General features: G+C 43.1%; 1 protein-coding gene across 1 annotated transcript; it reads right to left on the reverse strand.

The window, feature by feature from the left end:
• Positions 1 to 1,117: 1,117 nt before the first annotated feature.
• Positions 1,118 to 6,514, reverse strand: LOC116498538 (keratin, type I cytoskeletal 10-like). The gene is made up of 8 exons (XM_032202855.1): positions 6,077 to 6,514; positions 5,201 to 5,283; positions 4,594 to 4,750; positions 3,806 to 3,967; positions 3,336 to 3,465; positions 2,892 to 3,114; positions 1,905 to 2,026; positions 1,118 to 1,452 (listed from the first exon to the last, which is right to left on the reverse strand). The coding sequence occupies exons 1-8, from the start codon at positions 6,509 to 6,511 to the stop codon at positions 1,427 to 1,429; spliced, it is 1,338 nt and encodes a 445-aa protein (XP_032058746.1). The 5' UTR covers positions 6,512 to 6,514; the 3' UTR covers positions 1,118 to 1,426.
• Between the last annotated feature and the right edge of the window lie 6,582 nt (positions 6,515 to 13,096).

The raw sequence follows: 13,096 nt of genomic DNA on the forward strand, positions 1-13,096 counted from the left end.
ATGGACTGAGCCTTTCAAATGAGTCTGAGGAATTTGGGTGCTGCCTGCTTGTTAAAATTACTAAAGCTGTGGTTCAAGATCTGTCTAATCTAGCAGCCATCTCTCCTCTAAAGTAGCATGCAGAAATTCCTGAGATTCCTGAAACCTGTGCGCCTGAGACTGCTTTGGAAGGCCGAAGACTGGTTTTCATTTCCTTTGATCTCTGAAGTTGTTCGGCTCCAGGAGGAAAGGTCATTTGGTCAGCCAAGTCGCTGGAAATGGTTTTATCCCAGGGGGTGGGCTGCAGTGAGAAAGCTAGCTTTGTTTTTATGAACAAAATTGTCCCAGTCACTGGAGAACGCTATGCTGTAAGTTCTTTGAAGTACTGAACGTAAGGAAGCGTAGCGCACGTTCAGCTGGACAGAAGCAAACACAGCCTCCAGAGAGTGCTAATGACGAGAGGGAGCTTTGTGGTGTGTGGTTTGTTGGGCTGCTCCTAGCTGTTTTGCAAACTGGAGTCAGAAAAGTTTTCAGGGAACAGCTGGATGAGGTTGAAAGAGTTTATGTTAATTTTCTTCACAGTACAGATCTTCTTATATCTAAAAATAAACATTCCAGTTACTTTCATGCCTACTTCATTTGACACGGGTAGGGCCCAAATGTTGCGGTTAATATATAGCATTTTATGGAGTGGAACTTGGTAAAAATCCTTTAAATTATGTTCCCCTTTTTTCTCTTTTTCCCTTCTGTTCAAAAACAGATCATTAGTTTGTGCATTTCTAGTTCAAACTGATGAGTGTCAGATACGTTTTTGCGACCACAAATTGAAACCGCTTTCATTCCACAGTCACAGTCCTGTGATTGTTCATGTCTCTTTGTGTTTTAGCTCCACAGGAGTATCAGGCACATTATTAAAAACCAAAGGTGTAGCAGGATGCTGTGGAAGATTATGATCTGCCCTGAGTGCTCAGAAATTGAGCTTTAACTCTAAATTTCATTATCAGCTGTTGTAATGTATCATCAGCCTTTCTGCCTGGAGGCAATCATTGGCTTGGCTTTGTACTTTCTTTTTAAGTGTTTATACTTGCAGAATGGGAAAAAAAATCTTAGACACGAGATTCTGGTTGCATCAGACAGAAATGAAATTTTATTAGCGACATTTTCCTGATACAGAACAACGCAAGTAACAAACTGGTTGAATCTGTAAAGCAAGAAGTTCAAGTGCAAATGATTGAACCCAGAAAGCATTCTAGGTAGAAGAAGCACGTAGCATGCGTGGCAGCTGGTCCATCTGAGTAGTTCAGATGGACCTTTTTGGATAGATGGCATCAGCAGCACTGAGGAACCATGAGGAGCATCTCGTTCCTCCGGAGCACGGGGAATGCAGAGGATTTGGGCCAATTGCTGTTTGAAACGTCTTGCGCTGTCGGATCCTCAGGGTGTGTCCTTAGTCGAAAGATTTTCTTGCATAACCTGTGTAGAGATAAAGAAAACATTATTTTTTTCAGTACTGGCACCCAATCTCTGGGGCATCAATATGTACCAGGTGGAAAAGAACCTTGATTATGTGACAGATGACCATAAGATGTTCCAGAAGCATAAAGGGGAACTTTGGCACAGTATGAAAGCAGCATTTTTAGGAGCTTCTGCAACGAATTAGATGAGGAAAACCAGCTGGAGTTTTAACTACGTGCTATGGTGATATCATCCATGAGATTGGATAGAAATTGAATGTGTGCATCTTAAGTAGGGTTGGTCCTTCATGTACAGATATAAAAGAATTTTCAATATAAGTAAAACCAGCACTTTCCAGAAGTGCTTGTTTATCCTCAGCACTGTTTGTCCTCAGGAGAGGATGTTGATGTGGTATATAAATTGATAAGGATGGGACTGCGAGAATACCGTGTCCATGTAACAGTTCTCACCTTGGCTTTCACCACCGCTCCTGCAGGCCTGAGACTGGGAAGATGAGGAGTAGGAGTGGGAGCTGCTGACACCTCCTGAGATTCTTCCTCCTCCGCTTCCTCCTCCGATTACACCACCGCAGCTTCCTCCACTTCCTCCTCCTATTCCTCCACTGATTCCTCCGCTTCCCATTCCTCCGCTTCCCATTCCTCCTCCCATTCCTCCTCCCATTCCTCCTCCCATGCCGCAGCTAGAAGAAGAGCTAACACCTCCATAGCCACCGCTTATGCTACCACTTCCTCCTCTTCCTCCTCCAGAATAGCTACCACCTCCTATTCTGCCACCTCCCATTCCACCTCCCATTCCTCCTCCCATTCCTCCTCCCATTCCACCTCCCATTCCTCCAGCTGGGACTCTGTGAAGAGAGAAAAAGAAAGAAAAAAAAAAGTTAATCACCTGCATTTTTGATCTCAGAAGGAAACCTACCTACAGGCACTGCACCCAGGCCTGTCTGTACTTTGCCTTTTTGGAACCTCACACAGATCAGAAAGACAACTGATGCGGTGCCAAAAATCAACCTCCCTTTCAATTTCGGCTTGAACACGGGAGTTTTTGCTTTTTCCACACACTACTCATAAACTTCTTGTAAGATTTAGAGCTGCTGCTTTCTCAGTTGCACTACTGTAAGGGTCACCATGCTCCAAACTGGAAAGGCAGCACATGAAGCTTCAGCTTCAGCTTGGGTTTCCTTTTCCTTATCCAGCCCAAAATTGGTAGTTCAGAATTTCTGCAGTAAAATTTCATCACGCAATTTCTCCCCTGAATAGACTTGCCAAGAAATTTATAGTACTTCAAACCTGGGAGGTGATTGGTCAAGATAGCAGAATTAGCCCCATTTCAGTCCAAAACCTGCTTTGCAAGTCTAAACTGTTCATTTACTGTCTTTGTGACTAATTAGGCAGCCCTGGGATTCACATAACGCTGTGTTCTTTTGTCAGTGTACATACACAATGTCTTGCTGTCCTTCCTCAAGCAGTGAGCGGTACTGAGCAATCTCCTGCTCCAGGCGGGTCTTGATGCCCAGCAGCATCTTGTACTCTTCGTTCTGGCTCTCCATCTCGCAGCGGATGCTGGCCAGCTCCTCCTCCAAGGGGCCGATCATGCTCTGGATCTGCTGCAGCTGCATGTTGTAGCGACGTTCCGTGTCATCCAGGTTGGATTGCAAAGAGTCTATCTGCAAATGGAAAAAAAATTGCAGTGGTTATGGGAATGTGGCAAGTCTAACTCAATTTGGTGGAAAAATAGATCTGTACAAAACAGAGAAAAGCATGTCTTTGATGATGAAGCAATCCAACAGCCCGTTCTCTAAAGATGGAGTAAATTCTAGGCACAACCAATCTGTTTATTCTGGTGGCACATACTGCCTGTGTCACAGAAGCAAACACCTTTACTTACCATGCTGATTTGCGACTGCAGCTCAATTTCCAGGCTCTGATATTCACGTCTAAGCTCAGAGATCTGTTGGTTGCTTGATTGGATCTCCTGGCCGCTTGAGTGGACTTGTTGGTTAACTTCTTCCATCTAAAAAATACACATATAAATTTGAGATATTTCTAATTATAAGAAAGCAAATGTGGGGGCATCGTAACAGCATTTATAAAGCAATGAATATGTGTAAAGGGAGATGTAATGTAGACTGTCTGTGTATATTTCCTATGTGCCAGTCCACTAACCCACACCAACCCTCTGTGTAATGCTGCTGGAATACACGTGCTTTCCCATGTAATACTCCAGAACTGACTTGTTACAGTAAACTACTTAAAATCATTTAATATGAATGTCCCTTACTTAATGCATGGGGCCATCCAGTCCTTCCAATTCTTTGTGAAAGAAGTAGTAACTAAAAAACCTTGTTCTTTACCTTGGTTTCATACCAGCTTTCCACCTCTTTCCGGTTGTTCTCAATAAGCCGTTCATATTCACAGCGCATTTCATTCAGTTTTTCCATCAGATTAATACCAGGAGTGGCATTGACCTCCACATTGACATCACCACCAGATTGTGTTTGCAGTCCTTTCATTTCCTGCAAAACACAAAAAAGCCCCACCGAATTCAAAAAAAGTTGAAGGAAAAAAGAAATGTCGTAGTTTCAACTAAAGAAAGGGACACAAATCCTCACAGATCCATATCACTCCCTCATCTTCCCTTGTTGTGAAAGAAAGCAATTTTGCCATTCCTAAGCTAAACTTCACAGTGAGCAGTAGCCAGGCACCACAAACTCCTTGATCCTGAGTTTTTCTCTTCGGGAGGATAAGGAATTCTGTGCAGCATGCTCTTTGTGAAAATCCTGCTGTGTATTGTTCTTCTCAATGGGAAATACCACTGCAGATAGTATGAATGTTTTCCTTTGACTCCTCCATATATCCTACCCAATTATCCTTCTGTGATTTCAGCAAGAAAATTGTGCCTGGTACTGAAAACCATTCATTTCCCCGACCCCATTTTGCCACACGTTGACCTAGGTGTCTGGTTACAGCAGTTTCAGGCAGCTGTGGCTGCTGCATACCCCTGCAAATCAAAGCCAGATTGGGTTAAGTTGGATGATCAAAGCCAGCCAGATCTGGTTACTGCTAGCAGAAGAAACACACAGGAAATTCTCTGAGGGTTGGGTTTTCATTAGTTATTAATTTAAAGTGCAGAGAAATTTACCTCTTCGTGGTTCTTCTTCAGATAGATCAGTTCTTCTTTAAGGGATTCAAACTGTGTCTCCAAATCAGACCTGGATAGAGTCAGTTGATCCAGAAGTGGACGTAATCCATTGATGTCACTTGCCACACTCTGGTGGAGAGTGTATTCAGTTTCATACCTAAATCACAGACAAGAAAGATTGTAAAGCTGCTGCCAGTGCTCTCTGTTGTCTTGCTTATGAACAGCTCCCACCAGTACATCTTTGGTTGTTAGTCCCATTGCTTAGTTCATAAGAGAAAGGACCTAATTCTCTTTCCATCTCAATAGGTTTAGATTTCAGTAGAATTACTCTGTGGGATTTATGTGAGGAAGATTATGCTTATAAATCTACAAGCAAAGGTGGAGAAACAGAGAATATAGTCCTTTAAGCAGCACTCCTCAACAACTTCTCTGAAGCACAGTAGCAATGAAAAGCCCTTAAAGTCATTCTCACAATGCTCTTCCCAACAATTATCTATTCTGTTGTTGGAGCCAAGACACTGTAGTATCTACAACAGGAGAGTGGCAATGCAAATTCATGGTGGTAAAGGCAGGGAAGATGGCATAGGCCAGGAAAGGAAAGACTCACTTCAGTCTGAAGTCATCCACAGTCATCCTGGTGTTGTCGATGTCAAGAAGGATCTTGTTGAGGTCCACATTTGCACCAACAATCTGGAAGGGAGAAGGCAGATGATGATCAGGCAGCTGTCTTTGCAGGCTGACACACAGATAGGAATAAAATATGTGTGCTTTAACACATTTCAGAATATCTTTGTAACCCTGACTAGTGCTGCTGGTGCTATACAGAGAGGTTTATTGTCCCCAACCAAAAGAGAGTGCCTTTATATACCATCAGCACTGGTTGGTGCCTTTGCTGTCAATTTTAGTTTACAAATATCCATCAAAAGTGCAATACCTTATTGGAAAGAATAATCAAATAAACTCACAATACTCCCAAAACAGTGGGAAAACATTACCCTTGCATCTGACAGCAACAATATTCAAGTAGGAGAGCAAAAAATGGCTGAGAGCTAGGATTAGACTAAACACAGTGGCCCACATGTTAGCTCATGCTGTATATTCACAAAAAAAGATTCAGTTTATCTGGCCACAGGTAACACAACATAAGCAAGCACTGATTCTATCTCCTGTTTTAGAGATTGAGGAGCAAACGAACAAGGGCACTGCATTGAAGGAAAGGAACAAGCCTCCCAGTGGGAGCACTAATAAAGGCCTGCTGTTGCACCAAATGATGCTACATGTGCCAAATACAAGTGTGCCAGAGCACCTGTATCACCAAGAGCAAAGCAAAGCTGGTAATCAGGCTTGGTCACCACACCAGGATGCTCCTGGCTAAAGCAAACCAAGGAATACGTTGCCCCAAATAGGAAAATGGTGCCATAGCAGGCAAGTGCCAGGCCATTCTAAGGAGAATCTACCCAAAGTTAGTCAAATTTTATCATACCTGGTTTTGCAGTTCTTCAATTGTTCTGTAATATTGGCTGTAGTCCCTGGTACCAGTGGGACCTTGCTTTTGATACCACTCCCTGATCAGACGTTCGAGGTGAGCATTTTCTTCCTCCAAGCCTCGGACTTTATCCATGTAAGATGCCAGGCGGTCATTAAGGTTCTGCATGGTCAGCTTCTCGTTCGTGGAGAGCAGCCCGGAATCTTCACCGAAGCCCATTCCACCGAAACTACCTCCACCATAGCTGCCACCACCAAAGCTGCCACCACCAAAGCCACCGCTGCCACCACCAAAGCCACCGCTGCCCCCGAAGCCACTAAATCCACCTCCGCTATATCCACCACCACCGAAACTGCCTCCGCTCATGCTACCTCCATAACCACCTCCCATTCCCCCAAAACCACCTCCACATGATCCAAATCCTCCTCCCATGCTTCCACCCATTCCTCCTCCATAGCTGCCGCTGCTTATTCTCCCACCATAGCTGCTGCGGCCAATCCTTCCGCAACTGCCGCTGCTAAATCCCCCTCCATAGCTGCTCCTGGAGCCTCCACCACCAAAGCTTCTCCCAGAAAAGCCTCCGCTTCCTCCAGAAGAGGTGTATCTTCTAGTGGAGACCGAGGAGTATCCACCAGACCTGCGTATCCCACAGCTGCTGCCCCCGCCACCACCTCCACTGCTGCATCCTCCACCACCACCACCACCAGCGGTAATCTTAACGATGCTAGATGAAGATTTAGTGCCACAGCTCATCGTGACAGCAGGTAGGAGGTAAACCACAAGCTCAGATCTAGGTGCACAGCCTGATAAGCTTCAGGACTGTAGATTTTCATCCCCAGCTCTCTCTATTTATACGTTTGACAGTGGGTGTCACCACCAGGGTGTTTCCTTCTCCCAGGGCATTTAACAGCCTTGTTGTTTGTGCCAAGAATAATTTGCTGAACAATATTTTTGTGCTCATATCTCAGGCAATCTGGCCTATTGCTGGGTTTATGGTATTTCTTTAAGACCAAACATTTCACTTTCTTTGGGTGGCATTCTCTTCACGTAGCTTTTCTGGAACAGGTAGCCTGATGCAACCTGGATCTGCTTTTCGATGCAAAAATCACCTTACCAGGGTCATGCTGAAGCTAATGTTGGAACTGATGGTGCTACACAGAGGGAATTGTTCTCAGTTCTTCCCTAAAAGAAAGAAGATGAAACCCAAATCTCTCATGCTAAGACTGTGCGTTTATTTATTTCTTTATTCATCTGCATTCCTTGCTCAGTTCTATGTAGCTGCTGTTGTCAAAGACTTCTGCTCTTCTACATTCTGTACATTTAAGATCTTTAATGCTTCTTATATTCTTCTTGTATTCTTTTATTTTTATTTTTTGCACTATATGTGATAATGCAAGAATTTTATTACTAGGACCGTGTGACTTGTCTATTTAGATTGTCCAACTTGTGTATCCCTGCCCTCACTGAGAACATATTTAGTGGTGAGAAATCTCCTTCGAGCAGATTAGCATTTGTATTGAAAAATCAAAATTCTTCCTTTGTGAAGAAGGCGCCAGGCCAGTGCACAAGATAGCTAAAACATGGAATTCAAAGAAAATAAAATATTTTTTTTTGCCCACCAAAAAGCTGTTGATCTAAAATAATAGGAAGATTAGGGATACTTTAATTATGCTGTAAAGTCAATTGTAGCACAATTAGAAGCTTTATTAAGCCAGGCAATGACCTATAAACCACTGTGTGGTAAGACCTGTAAGGTTTAATATAAACAGCTCATTCTCCCTATTGTTTCTGTGTCATATATTACAGAGCACAAAGTAATTGTGCGTGGTGCTTATGGCACGGAGATCCTCGAGGCTCTAGAATAGTACTCAGAGGGAAAAGCCAAAAAGTTTTTTTTATACAAATCAGTAGAAATCATGCTGTTGAGACCACCAAAGAAATGAAACCAGTCTTCAGTCATGCACTGAGCCCCAGAAGTTTACCCAAGATGTTCCCAAGAGGTTTTCACCCTCAGCTGTTAGATTTGGTGGCAAAGCAGAGTATCTGAAGACAGAATTGCACATTTCTGAAAAAGCTGTAAGAAGATTCTGAGTTTTGGCAAGTGGTGCTTGGTTCCAGATGTCTGTCACCACCTCCAAAACTACGTTTGCATTGTGACGTTTCATCTTTGTCCAGGGTGAAAGCTAAATAAGTTGGTTCAAATGCAAATCTCTTTTTTCTCAGCATCTGCTTTGCTCTATTCTTACATTGCTTCCTTTTGGGAGAAATTTCCATCCTACTTTTTAACACAGTGGAGATCTCATTCGTGCAAACAGCCAGACCTTACTGCTTGACTGTACGCAATGGCAAAGCCAGCAGCACCTTGGTCTTGCTGGAGATGGACCCCAAATACTTGCACACAAAATGGGTAAATTTTTGCACTTTGGCTGGAAGAATGTGTACATTTCTCCAGCGACTGTTTTGTTGGATGTTACTGAAACTTCTTTATTGCCCTTCCTCTCTGGTTACTGATCTTCTCATGGCTGCAAGGCATTTGTGCAGTTTCGTTCTCCCCTACAGCTGAGGTGTGGGGAGCAAAGAAGGGGACATCTGAGGAACTGTTGTCTGCTGTGTGCTGCCCTTTTCTCGGCAGCTGGCAGCTCAGTCCTTGCTTTCCAAAGGTGGCCTCGATCTACAAATTCATTATGTGTTGCTGCTTTTTACACCCTGCTGTCAGTATCCATGTGCGTATTTCTTCTACAAGCTCCATTTCTGCCCTTTCTGGTCTTTTTACATGAAATTAAGCATTATTTAACATTTTCTGACAGACTGAATCCATCGTCCTGTCCTTCGTGCCGTGGTTTTGCCAACATTGCTGTATTGCTGCTTATGCAATCTCTTTCAAAAGCTTTCTGATCTTATCTTGCTATTTTATACACTCAATGGCTCAAAGATGATGAAAGTTTTCAAGTAGCTGGCGATGTGATAATATCTCCTGTTTCACAGCTGGAGGATGGTGGTGTCACCTCAGCAGCGCAAACACAGTTTCTGGGCTTCTGCTTGTTCTCTTATTGGTGTCGAAAGATGTAGTTTACTAAGGCAAAGTGATTTTTGCTTTTAATTTTGTTTTGCCCCTGTGTCTGGGTAGTGTGATTTTGGGCACTGAGGGACCTTTTTCACAAATTCCACCCCAGTAAGTAAAATTGATCGTGACATTCAGTTTTCCATCACTGATTCTAGAGATAGTCCTTGCTGATACTTTTCACACAGAGCAACCTATAGGTTTGTTAGTGATAAGGAGCAAAAAAACTCTTTAAAATTATTGCAACAAGAGGAAGAACATTTGCCAAAAGAGTCTTTTAATCCATTTATGTACTTTCTGAGAACATACATTGTTTTCTCTTTTATTTATACACTTTTCCTGTACATACTCATTCACTGCAGAGACTTGTCCGTGCTGGAAGGTTATCCTGATAAAGCATCTTAATGTATGCTTGGAAAATACTTAACAACAAAAACAAAATGAAAGAAAAGGGAGAGTGAGGGTGGAGAACTTTAGACAGCCTCAAAATTTCATTTTAGTTCTGTATTATCACTACTACTTATCTGTGACGGAGGAACACAAACAGAAGAACTGCCTTTAGACCTTTGGTGACTTTTTTTAAGTCGCATGCTGGTGGGATGTTCCTTTTTTGTGTTGCAGTTATTTCATTTTTGTTACCAGTTTGATCTTAGTGCCCTTTACAGAAATCCTACTGGCTGTTAGGATCTGCTCTATTCTTTCGAGCTGAAAAATTTCCCCTGGGGTGGCTTGTTTCTATCACAGTCACTGAGCTCTCAAAAATGTAGCCTGTCTCTTCAGACCCTAACATTAAGTACCCGAAAAATACAGATGAACTGCGACTGTTTCATCTTCTTGTAATGTTGTGTACGTTGTATTCCCTCCTGGTGTATTTTAACTTATTGATTATTAAATATTTAACTGGGTAAATATCTGTAAATCAGTGCAGACCTGTTTTGTGGACAGAATGATTGTTTTCCTTCTGAGCTCATGAACTTTTAAACATTTTTGTTCTCTGATGCTTTCCATTACTGAGTTTTATGGATGATGTAAGGCTTAGAGTTTACTTAAGAACCTAATGGGACCTGGCAATTTTAGGACCTCTTCTCACCTCTTTCCTACATATGATGCACAGCTTAATCCTTCAGGCTTTTGTGTTGCTGCAGCACCCGGTGTGCTATATAACATTCTTATTTCCAAGTCAGCCCAGAACAAGGACATTTATTGCCACAGCTCCCAGCATTACTCAGCCTGCAGAGTACCTGGCTGTTTTGACACTGTGCACTGCTTCTCGTTGAGCTCAGCTCAGGCCACGTTTCAAGTACAGCTGACATTCTTTGACGCTCTCTCTCAGTTATTGTTTTCCTTTTGATCAGGCCTCCATGATGTATATCAAAGAAGTGACTGCCCAGAATCAGAATGAAGACAAAGTCTGCTACTGAACACTATAAGTCAATGACTGCCCAAGCAATGTGTGTTCTCTCATCATGAAAATGAACAAAAACCAGCTGGACATAAATGTTGAGATGGGTGGGCTCCAGAAAGACTTCACAGAATCACAGAATCACAGAATTTTCTAGGTTGGAAGAGACCTCAAGGTCATCGAGTCCAACCTCCAACCTAACGCTAACAGCCCTCCACTAAACCATGACTTGCTCATTTCTTCCTCCCCCCAAGCAGTGCAGGGAAATGGCACATCTTGCTGTACTAAATCTGGGCAGAACCTAGCCTTGTGCACTTGCACATGGGCTGACAGTCAATGCTGAACAAAAGAGAGATCAGCAAAATATATGCATAGGCAATTTTGAAAATTTGAAATTGCTTCTGTGCTTTCAAATGGACAAATGAATTGCTCTGGGAGCTCTGAAGCCAAACAGACAGGAGTGTGTGCCCACATTTATTTTTGCCTAAGGAGTTTCTGAAGGTCTTGTTTCAACACGCAGCGCAATTTTCCTTTCAGAGCACTAATAGGAACACCAGATAAGTATCTAAATTGCAACATTTTTTGCTCATAAAATTAAAGCTTATTATGCTGATTAATGCCTAACAAAATGCATGCAAATAAAAATTGCAAGGCTATCCTCCCTACTCCTGATATTGCTGGAGTCCCACTTTAAGCATGCCCTAAACTTTGATACCCGATGCTACGACATTTGTAATTTTTAGTCCTGGTTTGCAGTAGTTTTGGTTTCCTAGCTCTGTTTGGCCACATAAGTTTTTTTTTCATTGTTCTTATTATCAGCCTGTTCTCTCAGTAAGCATATGTGATTCTGTGATTCCGTGCTATGTCTGTGCACCCGTAGCCTAAATGCAGATTCTGTATAAGTAAAGTGAAGAAAGGACAGAATTCTTAACCTTGCACTTTCTTCCACTTTCTGGTAATGCTAGGAGCATTGTAACAACACCGTTTTAAGACAGGTACACATTTTAATTAAGGAAGAAAAAAATAGTATGGACAAGGCTGAGTAGTAAAAGTAGTAATAGTGATATAATGCTATTTATCCTAAGTACTCAGAATTTTTTCCTTATTTCTGTGTGTGATTATAAACATGCCAATGTAAGCACTCAAGCTAGCAGCAGAATTGCACTGCATGTTCCCAGGCATCCCATCCTAACGTTGCAGGTTCATGCTGCTGTATGGCTTTCCCAGCTGCAGTGCTGAGCCCCACACGTCCAACTCTTCAGGCTTCATTCCGCGCTGGTCCCCCAAGGGCTGCATCACTGGGGTTTCTTCTGCAGGGCTGGGTGCATGGTAATTAGGTAAGTGGCAGTAAGAGCATGAAAAGGAAGCTGTGGTTTTGGAAAGAGGTGTAGGATCAAGGAAAGGGAGCTATCCTTAGTCCTCAGAGCTGCTCCTACAGCGCAGAGCAGCACATTGCTCCACGCAGACGTCAGTAACCTCCCCAGTGCTGCTGTATGGCCACAGGTCAGGTGGGTACAGTCAATCGCCCTATAAAAGCCAGGAAGCACGAGCGCAGCAGAGATGTCGTGGCTCTTGGAGGAGGTATGATAAGCAGGGCTGCTCTCTTGAGAATATTATTTAATTTGGGCTGTTAGTTTATGACCCCATCTAGTCGGGTGTAAGAAAGAAGCTGTCACAGCCTCCAACAGGTGGAAAAGGAGCAGAGCAAACAGGGAAGGTGTGTTTAGGGTTAGCTAGCAATATAGAGGCACGTGGGATTTGATGCTGCAGAGGGTTTACAATGAAGTAGGTGATTTTGCAGTCAGATGGAGTTGGGGGAATTCTTGCAAACGGGATCCACATTGCCTCTTTGCATGTTAGATCAGAGATATCAATAAATGTTTATGTATATAAAGTAGTCCCTTATATATTTATATATATACCTTAGACAAAGGTTGGCCAGTTGCTCAGACACCCATAGCAGCAGTGGTCAGGAGAATTTTATTTTATTTTTTTCAAGACTAGTCACACTGGCTGAGAGCCTGGTGTAAGGCAATGCAGTGAATCACTGGCACGTATCTGCCTACAACCCGGGCGTTCAGGATTCCCGTTCCCACGGTCTCCCACTCGATCGGCGTTTCTCAACCTCCTCCAGCAGGTGATGCCTCCCTCGGAGTGAAACAGCACAGCTCATGACTCCAGCGTCTTCTGCAAAACCAAGAGAGAAAGACTGATGCCAGTGATAATCCTATCTGGTTCTTTTGGTTTGTGTTCAAGGAGATGAATCAAGAAATGCAAAGGATAAAAAATGAATTAGTTAAAGAATTAAAGAATGGACAGGGCTGATGTGAGAAGCCATCTGAATTATTCTCAAGTGAAATTCCCCCCAGAGTTCATTTCAGCAGTTCAGCCCATGGAAGTTCTGCTGGCACAGACCCCACCCTTGAATTATCCTCAACAGAAATGAAAAGCCCTGTATGGGGTGCAGCATGGGAGCAGGCAGAGGGAACCCTCTGGCCCTTTAGCACCCGTCCAGGGCATAGGAGAGGGATCCGTGGCTATAATTAAAGCAAGG

The sequence above is a fragment of the Aythya fuligula genome, chromosome 24 (genome assembly GCF_009819795.1).
Source record: "Aythya fuligula isolate bAytFul2 chromosome 24, bAytFul2.pri, whole genome shotgun sequence".
In the NCBI taxonomy this organism is placed as follows: Eukaryota; Metazoa; Chordata; class Aves; order Anseriformes; family Anatidae; genus Aythya; species Aythya fuligula.